The sequence below is a fragment of the Salmo trutta genome, chromosome 24 (assembly GCF_901001165.1).
Source record: "Salmo trutta chromosome 24, fSalTru1.1, whole genome shotgun sequence".
NCBI lineage: Eukaryota > Metazoa > Chordata > Actinopteri > Salmoniformes > Salmonidae > Salmo > Salmo trutta.
The window spans coordinates 12157679-12170940 of NC_042980.1; the positions used below are offsets into that span (position 1 = coordinate 12157679).

Here is a 13262-nt window from a genome sequence, read left to right on the forward strand (position 1 = left end):
GTTGTTAGAGGGTATTATGTGTAGACTGATGAGGAAAAAAGCTATTTAATCAATTTTAGAATAAGGCTAGAAAGTAACTAAATGTGGAAAAATTCACAGGGTCTGAATACTTTATGAATGCACTGTATATTGCTCCAGCCATTATCATGAGCCCGTCCTCCCCAATTTAGGTGCCACCAACCTCCTGTGAGTGCAATGCTGTCTCTTGCTGCGGAGTCCCCAGTCTTGAGGCTCCAAGTCAAGTAAAAAACATTCTATCCATTTTGAGTCTCAAGTCAGATGCAGGTCATAGTCGTGACGTTTGTGCTACCTACCCTTTAATTTAAGTTACGTTTGTGCTACCTACCCTTTAATTTAAGTTACGTTTGTGCTACCTATCCTTTCATTTAAGTTACGTTTGTGCTACCTACCCTTTAATTTAAGTTACGTTTGTGCTACCTACCCTTTCATTTAAGCAACAGAAGAAGACAATATGAGAGTATGAGAGAGAATATGTGAAGAGGGACAGTTTATTTGTGCTTTTTTTTTTTACAGGTCACTTGTGTTCAGAGAATTTCAAAACATATTTTATTTGAATCTTAATTAAAGCAGCAATATGAAGACAGCGAGCATAAAACAAATTACATTTCACGACACTCCAAGTTACTGAAAAATGTCCTGAATTACAAGAAACTTAAGATGTGTAGTTTATCAAGACAAAGTTGTAGATACATAAGCAAGCCAAACGTGGCAATGGGAACAGAAATAGTGAAGAATGTAGCACCTTCTCTGCCCACATCCTGTTTTGAACTGTGCAGTTAACCACACTTTTTTGTGACAAAACTGCCAGACATGCTGTCCAATATAACTTATTTGATCACATTTAAATATGCAACGCATACATGTCTTAAGTTATATACAAGCAAAATGATTAATTGAGGAAGATCGGGCCTTTTCATTCATAGTCATCACCCTACATCCTATGGTCACAATTTTAGAAATGGCAAGCACAATCTTTGTTTCATTGGCTGCACACACATGAACTGAGTTCTTGCGTTCCTTATTACAAATAACTGCATTCTTTATTACAAAGAATTGTTGCAATTTTAAGAATTGACGCCGTTTTCTCTAGGATTTTGGTCAAGAACAAATCCTCTGAAAATGGTTGTGTGAAAGTGCAACACCAAAGCAGTCCATCATGCACAGTATCTGTAGATAACTGAAGGCTTTTGTCAAAGGGAGAATGCTTGCTTCCTCCTAATGCTTCTCATGTCCATAATGCTCATATAGTATGTGTCTCTTCCCGAGTCCAGGTATGGCATCCATATTAGGACTGTCTCAGCAAGAAATGTTTGTATTGAACGTCACATCACACAAAGACGTACTGTAGCGTTCGTTAATAGCTCAGTTCAGGTGTCCTCCTCCTCCACTGAGTGGTTGAATCCAGGGATGAACTTCAGGATGTGTTTGCGGACGCTGGCTCTCCTGGCCTTCCTGGGGAGAGTCCCAAACAGGGACGACGAGGCTCTGGAGGCATCCCATGTGGGGGAGGGGGAGGAGAGGGAACTGCTGCGGCTGGTTAGGCTACCGCTGCGGGTACGACTGAGGCTGGCTGGGGGCCTGGGGGGCCTCTCCTCGGTGAAGTCTCTGGAGAAGAAGCAGCTATCGTCTGGACTGGCCACACTGCATGGGCTCGGGGAGCCCAGGTCGCCAAACACACTGTTCAGGTCACTGTCCTCCGTCATCCCACTCTGGCAGCTACTGTCACTGGAGAAGCGGTGGCCGCGGTGGCCACTGTGTCCTGACGGAGATATCAGGGAGTCCATAGAGGGGTGTAGAGAACTGTCATTCAGGTTACCTTGAGACAAGAGAAGGGGAGTTAGTTGACAGTGTGAACTTGTCCAACCACAGTATTCATGTGCACTATAAAGGATGTGGTTGATTGACAGGATTTTTTTTCTCAGTCAATTTCTCACAATGACGTTCAACAAAGCTCATTAATAGACAGATCAACGATTTACTCGTCATTTTCACATCAACAAAATGAGAAAGGAAGTTCTGCGGTTTCAAATCTGGGCAAAACCCCTCACCTCGCATAAGACATTTTTCCTGTAATGTGAGGACTTGCAACTCCACTCTTTTCTCTCTCAGGGTTTGCTGTGTGGACAAAGACGCAGAATGACGATTAGACTCGGTTGACTCGGTCAGCCATACAGTACTTAACATGACCTTTTTATAGTGATGCTTTTCCCTGTGACCCAATTCATCTATGTAGGATTAGTGATGAAATGGTGTTGAAATAACATATAGCTATACTAAACCTGTTTCAATACTGTGCTACGGTTGTTCTGTCACGTGTGCTTATTTGTGCTGTGCTGGGTGGGGTTATGTGGTTGGCTACAACACAGAGCACGCCACCCATATTTTCCACTGTAAGGTCTTATTCAACTAGGGTGCGTTACTGAAGCCAAACATCCGCCCTGTAAGAGACACACCTTGAGCAAGCTCATCTTCTTCTCCAGTTCAATCCTCTTCACCGCCGTCCCACACACCGTCTCCATCCTGAGATTACACAGGGACTAAATGAGCACAAACAGCCATAGCTCCGAATATAGTGTGCTAATTCTGACCATGTCCCATAGGGCACTTTATAGTGCACTACTTCAGAGTTACAGACAGTGACCCTTTGGCTTGGGTCTCATTGCAGGTCTTACTCACCGTAATAGGTTGGTGGATTCTCGAATCAGGTCAACGATGCGCTGATGGCTTGACCCCTCAATGCTGACCCCATTGATGGTGACGATAACATCACCTATGTGAACAGAGCAAGAGGAAGAGGGATAGAGAGTGAGAAAGAGAGCATATGAAAGATAGACAGAGAGAGAGTAGTCAGGCCTTTGCGTTGTTGGCCTTCCTCTGTGTGAAAGTTACATGTATTGTAATGGGTGTAACGTGGCCATCTCTCTGAGTCAATCAGATCAAGCGTTAAGCGGCGATAGCCGACACCCGCATAGCTGATATTTTGGCAGTGTCAGAGGTGTAACTGCGTCGAAGCTAAATAATAATGACGCTCAAATTGAAAATCATAAAAACTATTCATTTCTACCAGCCTAATCGGGGTGTACTGTAGATCACATCTCACATTTCAGTGTTCAAACTTGTAAACAAGGCTGCATGGGATTTCTCAGAATGCGACTCCGTGCAGCCAATGGCAATGTCCACTTTAAGTATAGTGACAGGAGCCGCTTGTGGATTTGACAGCCCGACACCACCAGAACAAACGCTATGCGATTGTCAGCTAAAGCGGATCTGTTTGAGTAGAGCGCTGAGTTTGAGCCACATGTAGAGGAAGTAGGAGGTGGGTGTCTCACCGGCGGTCAGACCTGCACTCTCAGCTGAGCTGTCCTCCTGCACCTTGCACACAAACGTGCACATCTCCACCGCCATGCTTTTCTTCAGCTGCATGCCATACGTCTAGAACAAGAGGAATCATACTTCTGTCACTAGGCAGGACTGATGGCGCAGATAAATATTTCTTGAAAATGTATTTTGTATTAATTGTAAGACTGATTAAAATGTCTTACCTGAATTTCAAATCCAAAAGTCTCATTGTCTTGCTTTTGCAACATAATGGTAGTCCTATGTGCAGGCAGAATTCAGTTACACACTTGTCATAACTTGAGTCATTAAACAGAATTGTGGTGGTATCATAGTATTAACAGTCAATCAAATTTCAATCAAATGTATTTATAAAGCCCTTCTTACATCAGCTGATGTCACAAAGTGCTGTACAGAAACCCAGCCTAAAACCCCAAACAGCAAGCAAACAGTGCACTATACAAATGACAAAGGGCTTGTATTTACCTCTGAGGGTCAGTATAATCCACTAAGGAGTTTGAGCGGACTGGACTGGACTGGAAAGTCAAAAGTATATTTAAATACATTTTCATACATTTTATAAAAACAACAGTGAAAATAACTATTCTGATTATATATATTCATTCCATGTAAAATAAACAATATTTAGACCAATCTCTTCATATTCTTGGTAAATAACCTGACAAAATGTTAATTTATCTTAAACACAGTATGTTTCCAAGTACTTTTTTCTGCTAGTGAACTAGTTTGTCTTATGTAAAAACAAAAACATTAAAATTGTCAACCGGATTTTTGTCTTTGTAAGTGCTCTGTTTTGTTTCGGTAAATATTCATGTATACCTCTCTGATGCAAATGAAACAGTTTTATATACTATCTACAAACATCAATGACCTCTAAGAATAACAATCCGCGTGCAACTTCATAGGTCACGTGACTGAAATGATACACAGTAAAACTGTTCAAATCTTTTCCTGTTTCTTTCCAAGGTTTCTCACTCACCTGTTTCCAGCCTCTTGGCAGAGTCCCGGGAGTAGTCCCCCCATTCTGACTGGTTTTGTTATGGGGTTCCTTCAGAGAGTGCTGATACCATAGACGACCCTTCTTCCTCAGAGAGCCCTCCATAATGTAACTGTCCTGGCTGCCCTGTCGCAGGAGCCTGTTGAGGTTCATGGTGGATTGCATGGTGGAGTGGAGCGCTCTCTCTTCACAGCACCATATTGCAGCTCTGCTACAGATCGTTCCGTACAGTAACTCTGCTTGTGTCGTGTCCCTGCCCTGCCCTGCTGTGCTGCTGAAAGCAAATGTGTCAAAGCGGAAATCCACACCATGTGATTATGGTGAACCTGTGTTAGTCGATCACAGCCCTCGCTCACTTTCTTTTCATTTTTTTTCTTATTTTTCTTATGAACTGTTCGTCTGCTCTGCTGCGGCCGGGAAAAGGAATCTGCTTACGTTTTTTTCTTTTCAAACATCCCCCTTTTCTTTTTTTCTCTTCGATTTATGGTCTGTCAGAAATCAGCAATGCATGAAAAACTACCACCTCTGTGGTCTAGTCTAGCATCACCTGCTTCCCCTTACTCCAGTTTCTGTTTCCTGAATGGGTTGGAGTCAACCTGAGCCTCTCTGGTCCGCCAAGCAAAGAGCTTCGTCTTGCGAGGACAGACAAAAGCAGGCTTTCGTTCGGGGCTAGAGACTTGCTTTACAAACACACGGCATGGTTCAATGGCTAGAAGCCATCAGACGGGGTTTGATCAAAGAGGAAATCACACACAGGCCAATGGTCAAGAATAAAAACAAAGTCAGATGTGCTAAAGAAGACTCTCACAGGACATTAAACTTTTTTTTTTTATATTGTTCTTTGAGAGTTTAGGATTTTTTCCTAATTCATTTTCTAAGATAAAGAACAATATGTATTAAGATGATTATACAGTACCTTTTGCATTCATTCAAATACCCCAAACTGTATGATGTGTTTGGGATACAAAACAAATCAATTGGTCAAATAGAAACATCAGAATGTCCCACACCTAAAGCCTGTCTTTGTGACGCTGTCCCAAATGGCACTGTATTCCCTATATAGTGCACCACTTTTGACCAGAGCCCTATAGGTTGCCATTTGGGACCGGCCCTCACGAAACAGAACAGTTGACGGCAGTGTTGCCTCACTCTAATCCTCTCTGGCTCATTGAACCTGTGTGACCCATAGCAGAGCCAGCGACCAAGCTTCCACGGGACTGTCAGGCTAGTAGATTTCCCCTCCACTGTAACACTGTGTACAGACAAGGAACGCACACCAAATGGCACACTATTCGCTATACAGTGCATTCGGAAAGTATTCAGACCTGTATTTGGAGAGTTTATCCCATTCTTCTCTGCAAATCCTCTCAAGCCCTGTCCAGTTGGATGGGGAGCGTCGCTGCACAGCTATTTCAGGTCTCTCCAGAGATGTTCGACCGGGTTCAAGTTCAGGCTCTGGCTTGGCCACTCAGGACATTCAAAGACTTGTTCTGAAGCCACTCCTGCATTGTCTTGGCTGTGTGCTTCGGGTGCTTGTCCTGTTGTAAGGTTGAATCTTTGCCCCAGTCAGGTCCTGAGCGCTCTGGAGCAGGTTTAAATCAAGGATCTCTCATGAACAGAGCAACGTACACTTTCCCCTCGATCCTAACTAGTCTCCCAGTCCCTGCCGCTGAAAAACATCCCCACAGCATGTTGCTGCCACCACCATGCTTCACCGTAGGGATGGTGCCAGGGTTTTTCCAGACGTGATGCTTGGCATTCAGGCCAAAGAGTTCAATGTTGGTTTCATCAGACCAGAGAAACTTGTTTCTCGTGGTCTGAGAGTCCTTTAGTTGCCTTTTGGCAAACTCCAAGCAGGCTGTCATGTGCCTTTTAATGAGGAGTGGCTTCCATCTGGCCCCTCTACTATAAAGGCCTGATTGGTGGAGGGCTGCAGAGATGGTTGTCTTTCTGGAATGTTCTCCCATCTCCAGAGGAACTTTGGAGCTCTGTCAGAGTGACCATCAGGCTCTTGGTCACCTCCCTGACCAAGGCCCTTCTCCACCGATTGCGCGGAAGTATTCTAGGAAGAATCTTGGTGGTTCCAAACTACTTCCATTTAAGAATGATGGAGAACACTGTGTTCTTGGGGACCTTCAATGCTGCAGAAATGTTTTGGTACCCTTCCCCAGATCTGTGCCTCGACACAATCCTGTCTCGGAGCTCTACGGACAATTTCTTTGAACTCATGGCTTGGTTTTTGCTCTGACATGAACTGTCAACTGTGGGACCTTATATAGACAGGTGTGTCCCTTTCCATATCATGTCCAATCAATTGAATTTACCACAGGTGGACTCCAAATCAAGAAGTAGAAACATTTCAAGGATGACCAATGGAAACAGGATGCACCTGAGCTAACTTTCAAGTCTCATCGCAAAGGGTCTGAATACTTATATAAATAAAAAGGTATAATTTTTATTTTTAATTAATTATCCCCCCAAAAAATGTTATAATTGTCCAAGTTCCCGGTCACAGTGCTGTAGAATTGAACGGAGACTATGGTTAAACCGAAGCACATTCAGGAGTGGCTGACTCATCTGAGTAGTGCAGCTAACAGCCAAGGTGACAAGGCTTACATCCTCCATTTAACGGACAAATCTGCTGTAGTTGTCAGGTTAGCTGTCATGTCTTCTGAACCACAGTACATTTACGAATCATTGCAGAGGATAAAACGGATGACATGCATAAGAAATTGTCATTTCAGGTAAAGGACTGAAAATGAGAGGGAAACACTCTCATTCCGGAAGTCATGCCCTGATACTATCATAATCTGTCATGGGGAATTACATATGACAAACAAATAAGGTATTAAAAATATCAAAGAAAAATTTAATTTTCAATTAAATGTAGTTTATTGACTCACCGTTGTCACATATTTATAATAAACAGTGTAAGACTGAAAGACATTGACATAAGAGACCCATATCGGAATTCACAACACAAAATAGTTGCTCTTGTCAACAGAAAGAATGAAGCTAATTCATTGGAGGGTGACATTTCTCAACGTAAAACCTTCTTTAGAAAACGAATACCACATTCCCAGAGCAGGCAAAACTTCCAAATTGTGTCATACCACAATTTTCAAAAGATATTTGACCAGAAATTTCAGAATTAGTCTATTTTCTTCAGAATGACAGATGGTCTATAGAAGCAAAACAATTCCACACATCATCTTGACCAGTTGTCAAACAGTGATCAGACTGTTCAGTTCCTCAGGGAAACTGACTCGACTGTAGGTCATGACAACAAAAGCACATCTTCATTTCCAATTAGACAATTAACATTAGCTTGCTTGTCCACAGGATACAGGCAGAGCACTAAAATACTGCAATGTCAATATATATTTTGTTACAATTTCGGGGAAATAATTACACATATTAAGTGAAACGGTCATTGTTTTTAACGCACAAAACATAATTGTAACATTGATTTAATGATACAGCTATACGGGCAGCAGAGCAGCAAGCCTGTCACTATGTACACCTATGAAGCAACTGCAGATGGTACATTGACCATGCTACTGTACATTGACCCCCCCCCCCCCCCCCCCCCAGACAGATGCTGACTTGCATCATGAACTACAAAGATGTTAAACAGCTTAGGGCTCTATTCAATCTGTATCGCTGAAGCGTTCCAGGTTGTGAGATCAAAAAGGTCATTTCCGATTGAGCCGACATATGCAGCGTTTACCGTGAATGCAGTCTTCGCTAACGCGGGAACATTGCCTTTAGATTTCAATCACGCTGTAACTCTGAACTTTAGCGAGCCAAATTCAATAGAGCCCTTATTTGCATAAGCAAACAATATAAAAGTCAACAAGAACAAAATCTACATAAGTCATTAAAAGCCAAGAGTATTTTTCTAAACAGCACCCATCTTAAACAATCTCAAATCGCAGGCTTTGTTTAAGCAAAATGACACCACAGGCAATACATGGGCAAATTTTCAAACATACATTGGCAAAATGTCTGTGTGATATACACGTCGTATACCTCTGATTGAACTTGCTGCAGGCCTACACAAACAGAGCACCAGGCCTGCCATGTTGTGTACAGGAGACACCCACTGCAGATTTAGCTTATGTCCCCGTTCCTAAGCCTGTTATGGCAAGGGTTTACAAGCCAAGTCTGACAATGGCATTAGTGTTCACATAAGCAGCCTGAACACGGCCACTGTTCAAACTCACGGCTGTCTGGACTCACTGAAAAATCCCTCTTTAGTAGACAAACAAAAATATCTGGTGAACAATTTGGTCTTTTTTTTGTGCATATTATCTTGGGTAAAGGGTGTACTGCTTTGAGTACATTATACCAACAATGTAGTACATTTTGTACTTCATTTAAATAAAAATAAAAACAATGTATATATTTTCACATTGGCATTTCATAGTGTCCCTACATATTGCAGTATTCAATTAAAGGCTTTGGATATATAAACAATATTTATATGGAATAAAACTTTCCATTATTACATCTATATATTAAATATATTTAAGTGTTTTTTTCCCTAAAACTTCTCTCTTCTGTAATATAACAAAAGTTGTGCTTCAGAGAAGATGCGATTGTTAGGCAAAATACATGTGCGTTTGTGCATGTGTTTAACGGGGCAATCTGCAATAGCTACATCAGTTTATTTTCTTCACTTTTATTACATTAATGATATACACCCATTGATTCTTAAAGAGCATAACTTATAAATGCCTCGCGAGCTAAGTAAATACTGTCGTAGCACATCGAAAACCAAAATATAAGCTGTTTTACGACATTGTTTGCAAACAGTGCCATTGTACACAAATACTGTATATCCTCGAAGCATGGTTAAAACCAGATATCCTATTCAATTACTATTCTTATTACAACTATTAGTATTCTAATTATATGGTTAATACTATAATATTGATATCATGGATGGTCAGTCCCATGCATCCATAGCTCGGTCTATGAATTTGAGAGTAGTTCCATTTCTCTAGCCCCGTCCCTCAGCTGTTAACCAAAAATAGCAGTGGGTGTCCACTTTGTCATTGTTAGAACTGCAGATTGCCCCTTTAACAATAATATATTGTGTTATACAACATCTTGGACTTAAGTTAAATACAGAGTATAGTTGATATAGGCATTATTTTTCAAGTAATATACAAAAATATATATGGATGCGTAATAGAATAGGGTGGGGTGGGGGCAGCACGCACATAGCAGTTATTTTTCTGGATGTAGACCTTGGGTGTCCTTTACTAATCAGGCATAGCAGTGAGTGCATTACTCAGTAACATTTACAATCATTTTTTGCATGTTGCCTAGCACTACAGTACATACACTATTATATGGCATGAAGCATTCAATGTGCAACTTCAAGCTTTGGGCACTTAACATCTGAGGTAGCAGAGAAAAATTGGTACATTATAAATCATCCATTGACATCTAAAAAGGTCACAGTTTCATTTCCTGTTCCTTCTTGATTGGGTGATGCAGTTCCAGTCACACACTGCAGGGCAGGACAGGAGTGTTCCCTGCTGGGTAGCAGCAGTAGGCTCCTTTGGCATCACAAGCTGAGAATGCACACTGCTGAGTTGTATTCATTAGTGCACAACATAGCAACAACATAAAAAAACGAAAATGTTAGTTTCTTATTTGACAAATTCAGGTAGACCCCTCCCTGCTCCGGTCTGTTTGGTTTCTAATGAATACCACCCAATTGAGTGTTTAGTGTTTCAGTGTGGTCCAGAGGATGCTTTGCTCCCGACTAATAACAGTACATTGGACGGGGGGGGGGCAGCCAGTGGGCTAGCTTACCTAGCTAATCTTTGATGTCCTTGAGTACAGTCACCTGAGAGACGGTTTTCTTGACTCTCAGTGCGGTGAGGCGAGCTGCAGCATTGGCGTACCAGCACTCGCGCATCAGCTTGCCTATCACCCGCAGTGCCTAACGAATCAAGAGAGATTTTTATCAATTAAAAAGGCCCAGATTTTACATGGTCAGACCAGATTATTATGGTAATTTAGCACAGGTGCTTATCCAGAGCGACTTACAGGAAAGTGCATTCAACTAAGGTACAATGCCTTCAGAAAGTATTCATACCCATTGACTTATTCCACATTTTGTTGTGTTACAGACCAAATTAAAAATGGATTAAATATTTTTGGTTCTCACCAATCTACACACAATACCCCCTAATGACAAAGTGAAAACGTGATTTTATAAATTTTTGCAAATATATTGAAAATACAGAAATCTCATTTACGTAAGGACTCACACCCCTGAGTCAATACTTTGTAGAAGCACCTTTGGCAGCGATTACAGCTGTGAGTCTTTCTGGGTAAGTCCCTAAGAGTTTCCACACCTGGATTGTGCAACATTTGACCACTATTCTTTTCAAAATTATTCAAGCTCTGTCAAATTGGTTGTTTTGATCATTGCTAGACAACCAATTTCAGGTCTTGCCATATATTTTTAAATAGATTTAAGTCAAAACTAACTCAGTAACATTCACCGTCTTCTTGGTAGGTTATTGTGTTTTAGGTTATTGTCCTACTGAAAGGTAAATTCATCTCCCAGTGTCTGGTGGAAAGCAGACTGAACCAGGTTTTCCTCTAGGATTTTGTCTTGTGCTTAGCTCTATTCCGTTTCTTTTTATCCTGAAAACTCCCCAGTTCTTAATGATTGAATTAAGGACCTTACTGATAATTGTATGTGTGGGGTGCAGAGATGTGGTATTCATTCAAAAATCATGTTAAACACTATTATTGCACACAGAGGGAGTCCATGCAACTTATTATGTGACTTGTTAAGCAAACGTTTACTCCTTAACTTACTTGAATACTTATTGACTCAAGATATTTCAGCTTTTCATTTGTACACATTTCGAAAAACATAATTACACTTTGACATTATGAGGTAGTGTGTGTAGGCCAGTGACAAAACATCTCAATTAAATCCTTTTAAATTCAGGCTATAACAAAAATGTGGAAAACGTCAAGGGGTCTGAATACTTTCCGAAGGCACTATAGGTAACATAACCCCATATTACAGTCAACACAAGTAAAAACTTCTTCAGAAAAAGCAGTTCAATTTACTGAGGTACAACTCTAAATGCTAGCCAAGCCAACATACAGTACTTACCTTATGGCACTGTAGCGGTAAAGCAAAAAAATATTTTTAAAAACATTCCAGTCTAGGGTTGTAAAATTCAGGTAACTTCACCTAAATTCCCAGGCTTCCCGGTTGGACTATTCACAGATTTACTGCTGATTCCAGGAATCTTCCGATGAGAAAAACCTGGACATTTTGGGGAAATTACCGGAATTCAGCAAACCCTATTACAGTCAGAATCTTATCTCACCTCGCAGCTCTGCCACTGGTTGGGAATGTTAGGTCTCAGTTTCTGGTCACAGACAATCTTTCTCATGTCCTCCACAGAGGGATCTGAAGGCACCATATCATAGTAAGGCAACTGAAAATCTTCTTGAAGTCCTTTGGGGAAAAAAGACACCTTTTATCATCAGTGCCGCGGCACAAATGTACCTCCATGAGTTCCACGGCAATATTAAACATTTTGTTCATTCAATATCAGTGGTAATATAATGATTCTTGAAAATCCTGTTTTTTTTCCCCTTCATCAAATTTGATGATATTTGGATGAAAACAGTTCATATAGTAGGTTGATCCAAGTATGAAAAATGACTGTAGCTGGTACATTGAGAAAGTACCCCCCCCCCCCGTAAGTAAGCATTTCATGGTTAGTCTACACCTGTTGTTTACAAAGCATGTGACAAATAAAATGTGATTTGAACGTTGTCCAAATAAGGATCTGCAGTTTGTATAGTATTTGTAATTTACCCCTGAAAATCATATTTTGCCATTCCATTGTGTGAGTTATTGTTTTACAGTTGTGGTTTGTCTCATTGGGGCTAATCATGATGATTGGGGGGGGGGGGGGGGGGTTATTATTATTTCACTGTCCATCCCTTTTTGTCGTCTTTCCACTACCATCAAGTTGTGTAATGATAGACATTTTAGAAAATTCAACACCTACTCTGTCTGCACAGCTTCCCAGGCAACCACCGCATCAGAAATGCTGTGATACAAAATCAAAGCATATCCCCCAAGGCAAAGAAGGGGGATATCCTGTGAAGCCTGTGAAGACAGACCAAAGTGTGTGGGGGGTATTTATTTTTACCTTTATTTAACTAGGCAAGTCAGTTAAGAACAAATTCTTATTTTCAATGACGGCCTAGCAACAGGGGCAGAACGGCAGGTTTGTAACTTGTCAGCTCGGGGATTCAAACTTGCAACCTTTAGCCCAACGCTCTAACCACTAGGCTACCCTACCGCCCCTAATATGCCGTGAAGCCCGACGCAAGATACTATAAGTCATAGTTATTCATGTCAAATCAATTGAGCATTTCAGACACACACATTCCAAATACAAACATTGAAAAGTTTCAGAAAAAAAGTGCATGACTAAATATTGCATATTTCAAATTGGGTACTTCAAAAATACCAGAATACACATTGTAGAATGAGTAGATCACTACATCAACGAATTGATAGCATCATAACTCTGAACAGTAAATAAAAGGAAATTAAATTCACTACCCATTTAATAAACATTTCCCTTATCATTTTTTTTAAAAAAGAACAGGCTAGGTAGACAGGCTCCCGGATCTCCTCTTCAATGAGGTCAGCCTTGATCCAGCGCCGTATGTGGGGAAGCTGTGTGAGCTGTCCGTCCCAGGACCCCTGTCTGCCCAGTGTGAGAGGCCTGATAAGGAGGAGGCCATAGCTGGATTTGTGTCCCGCTTCAATCTTTGGAATGACTGAAGCCAAGTGGGTGACTGAAGCCTGCTTGAT

General features: G+C 41.2%; 2 protein-coding genes across 5 annotated transcripts in view; both read right to left on the reverse strand.

Moving 5' to 3' along the window:
- Positions 1 to 491: 491 nt before the first annotated feature.
- On the reverse strand, positions 492 to 5067 carry LOC115160698 (cytohesin-interacting protein). The gene is made up of 8 exons (XM_029710964.1): positions 4358 to 5067; positions 3844 to 3893; positions 3564 to 3618; positions 3351 to 3453; positions 2698 to 2791; positions 2475 to 2541; positions 2070 to 2136; positions 492 to 1837 (listed from the first exon to the last, which is right to left on the reverse strand). The coding sequence occupies exons 1-8, from the start codon at positions 4538 to 4540 to the stop codon at positions 1389 to 1391; spliced, it is 1068 nt and encodes a 355-aa protein (XP_029566824.1). The 5' UTR covers positions 4541 to 5067; the 3' UTR covers positions 492 to 1388.
- Positions 5068 to 7247: 2180 nt separating this feature from the next.
- The window catches only part of LOC115160699 (activin receptor type-1C), a 31927-nt gene continuing 25912 nt past the window's right edge, over positions 7248 to 13262 (reverse strand). The window contains exons 8-10 of one of the 4 annotated variants that reach the window (XM_029710969.1): positions 11752 to 11882; positions 10205 to 10334; positions 7248 to 9960 (exon numbers count right to left, since the gene is read on the reverse strand). In XM_029710969.1, coding sequence (XP_029566829.1) covers positions 10209 to 10334; positions 11752 to 11882 — 257 coding nt within the window. In that variant the 3' untranslated portion in view covers positions 7248 to 9960; positions 10205 to 10208. Of the gene's footprint in view, positions 10335 to 11751; positions 11883 to 13262 lie in introns of all 4 variants that reach the window. The other 3 variants (XM_029710967.1, XM_029710966.1, XM_029710965.1) reach the window with 3 other exon arrangements.

Coding starts and splice junctions, on each gene's coding strand:
- LOC115160698 (XM_029710964.1), bottom strand. CDS start 4,540: ATGCAATCCACCATGAACCTCAACAGGCTCCTGCGACAGGGCAGCCAG. Junction 2,792..3,350: donor GAGTGCAGGTCTGACCGCCG/GTGAGACACCCA, acceptor CTGTTCACATAG/GTGATGTTATCGTCACCATC. Junction 2,137..2,474: donor AGAAGATGAGCTTGCTCAAG/GTGTGTCTCTTA, acceptor TTGTCCACACAG/CAAACCCTGAGAGAGAAAAG.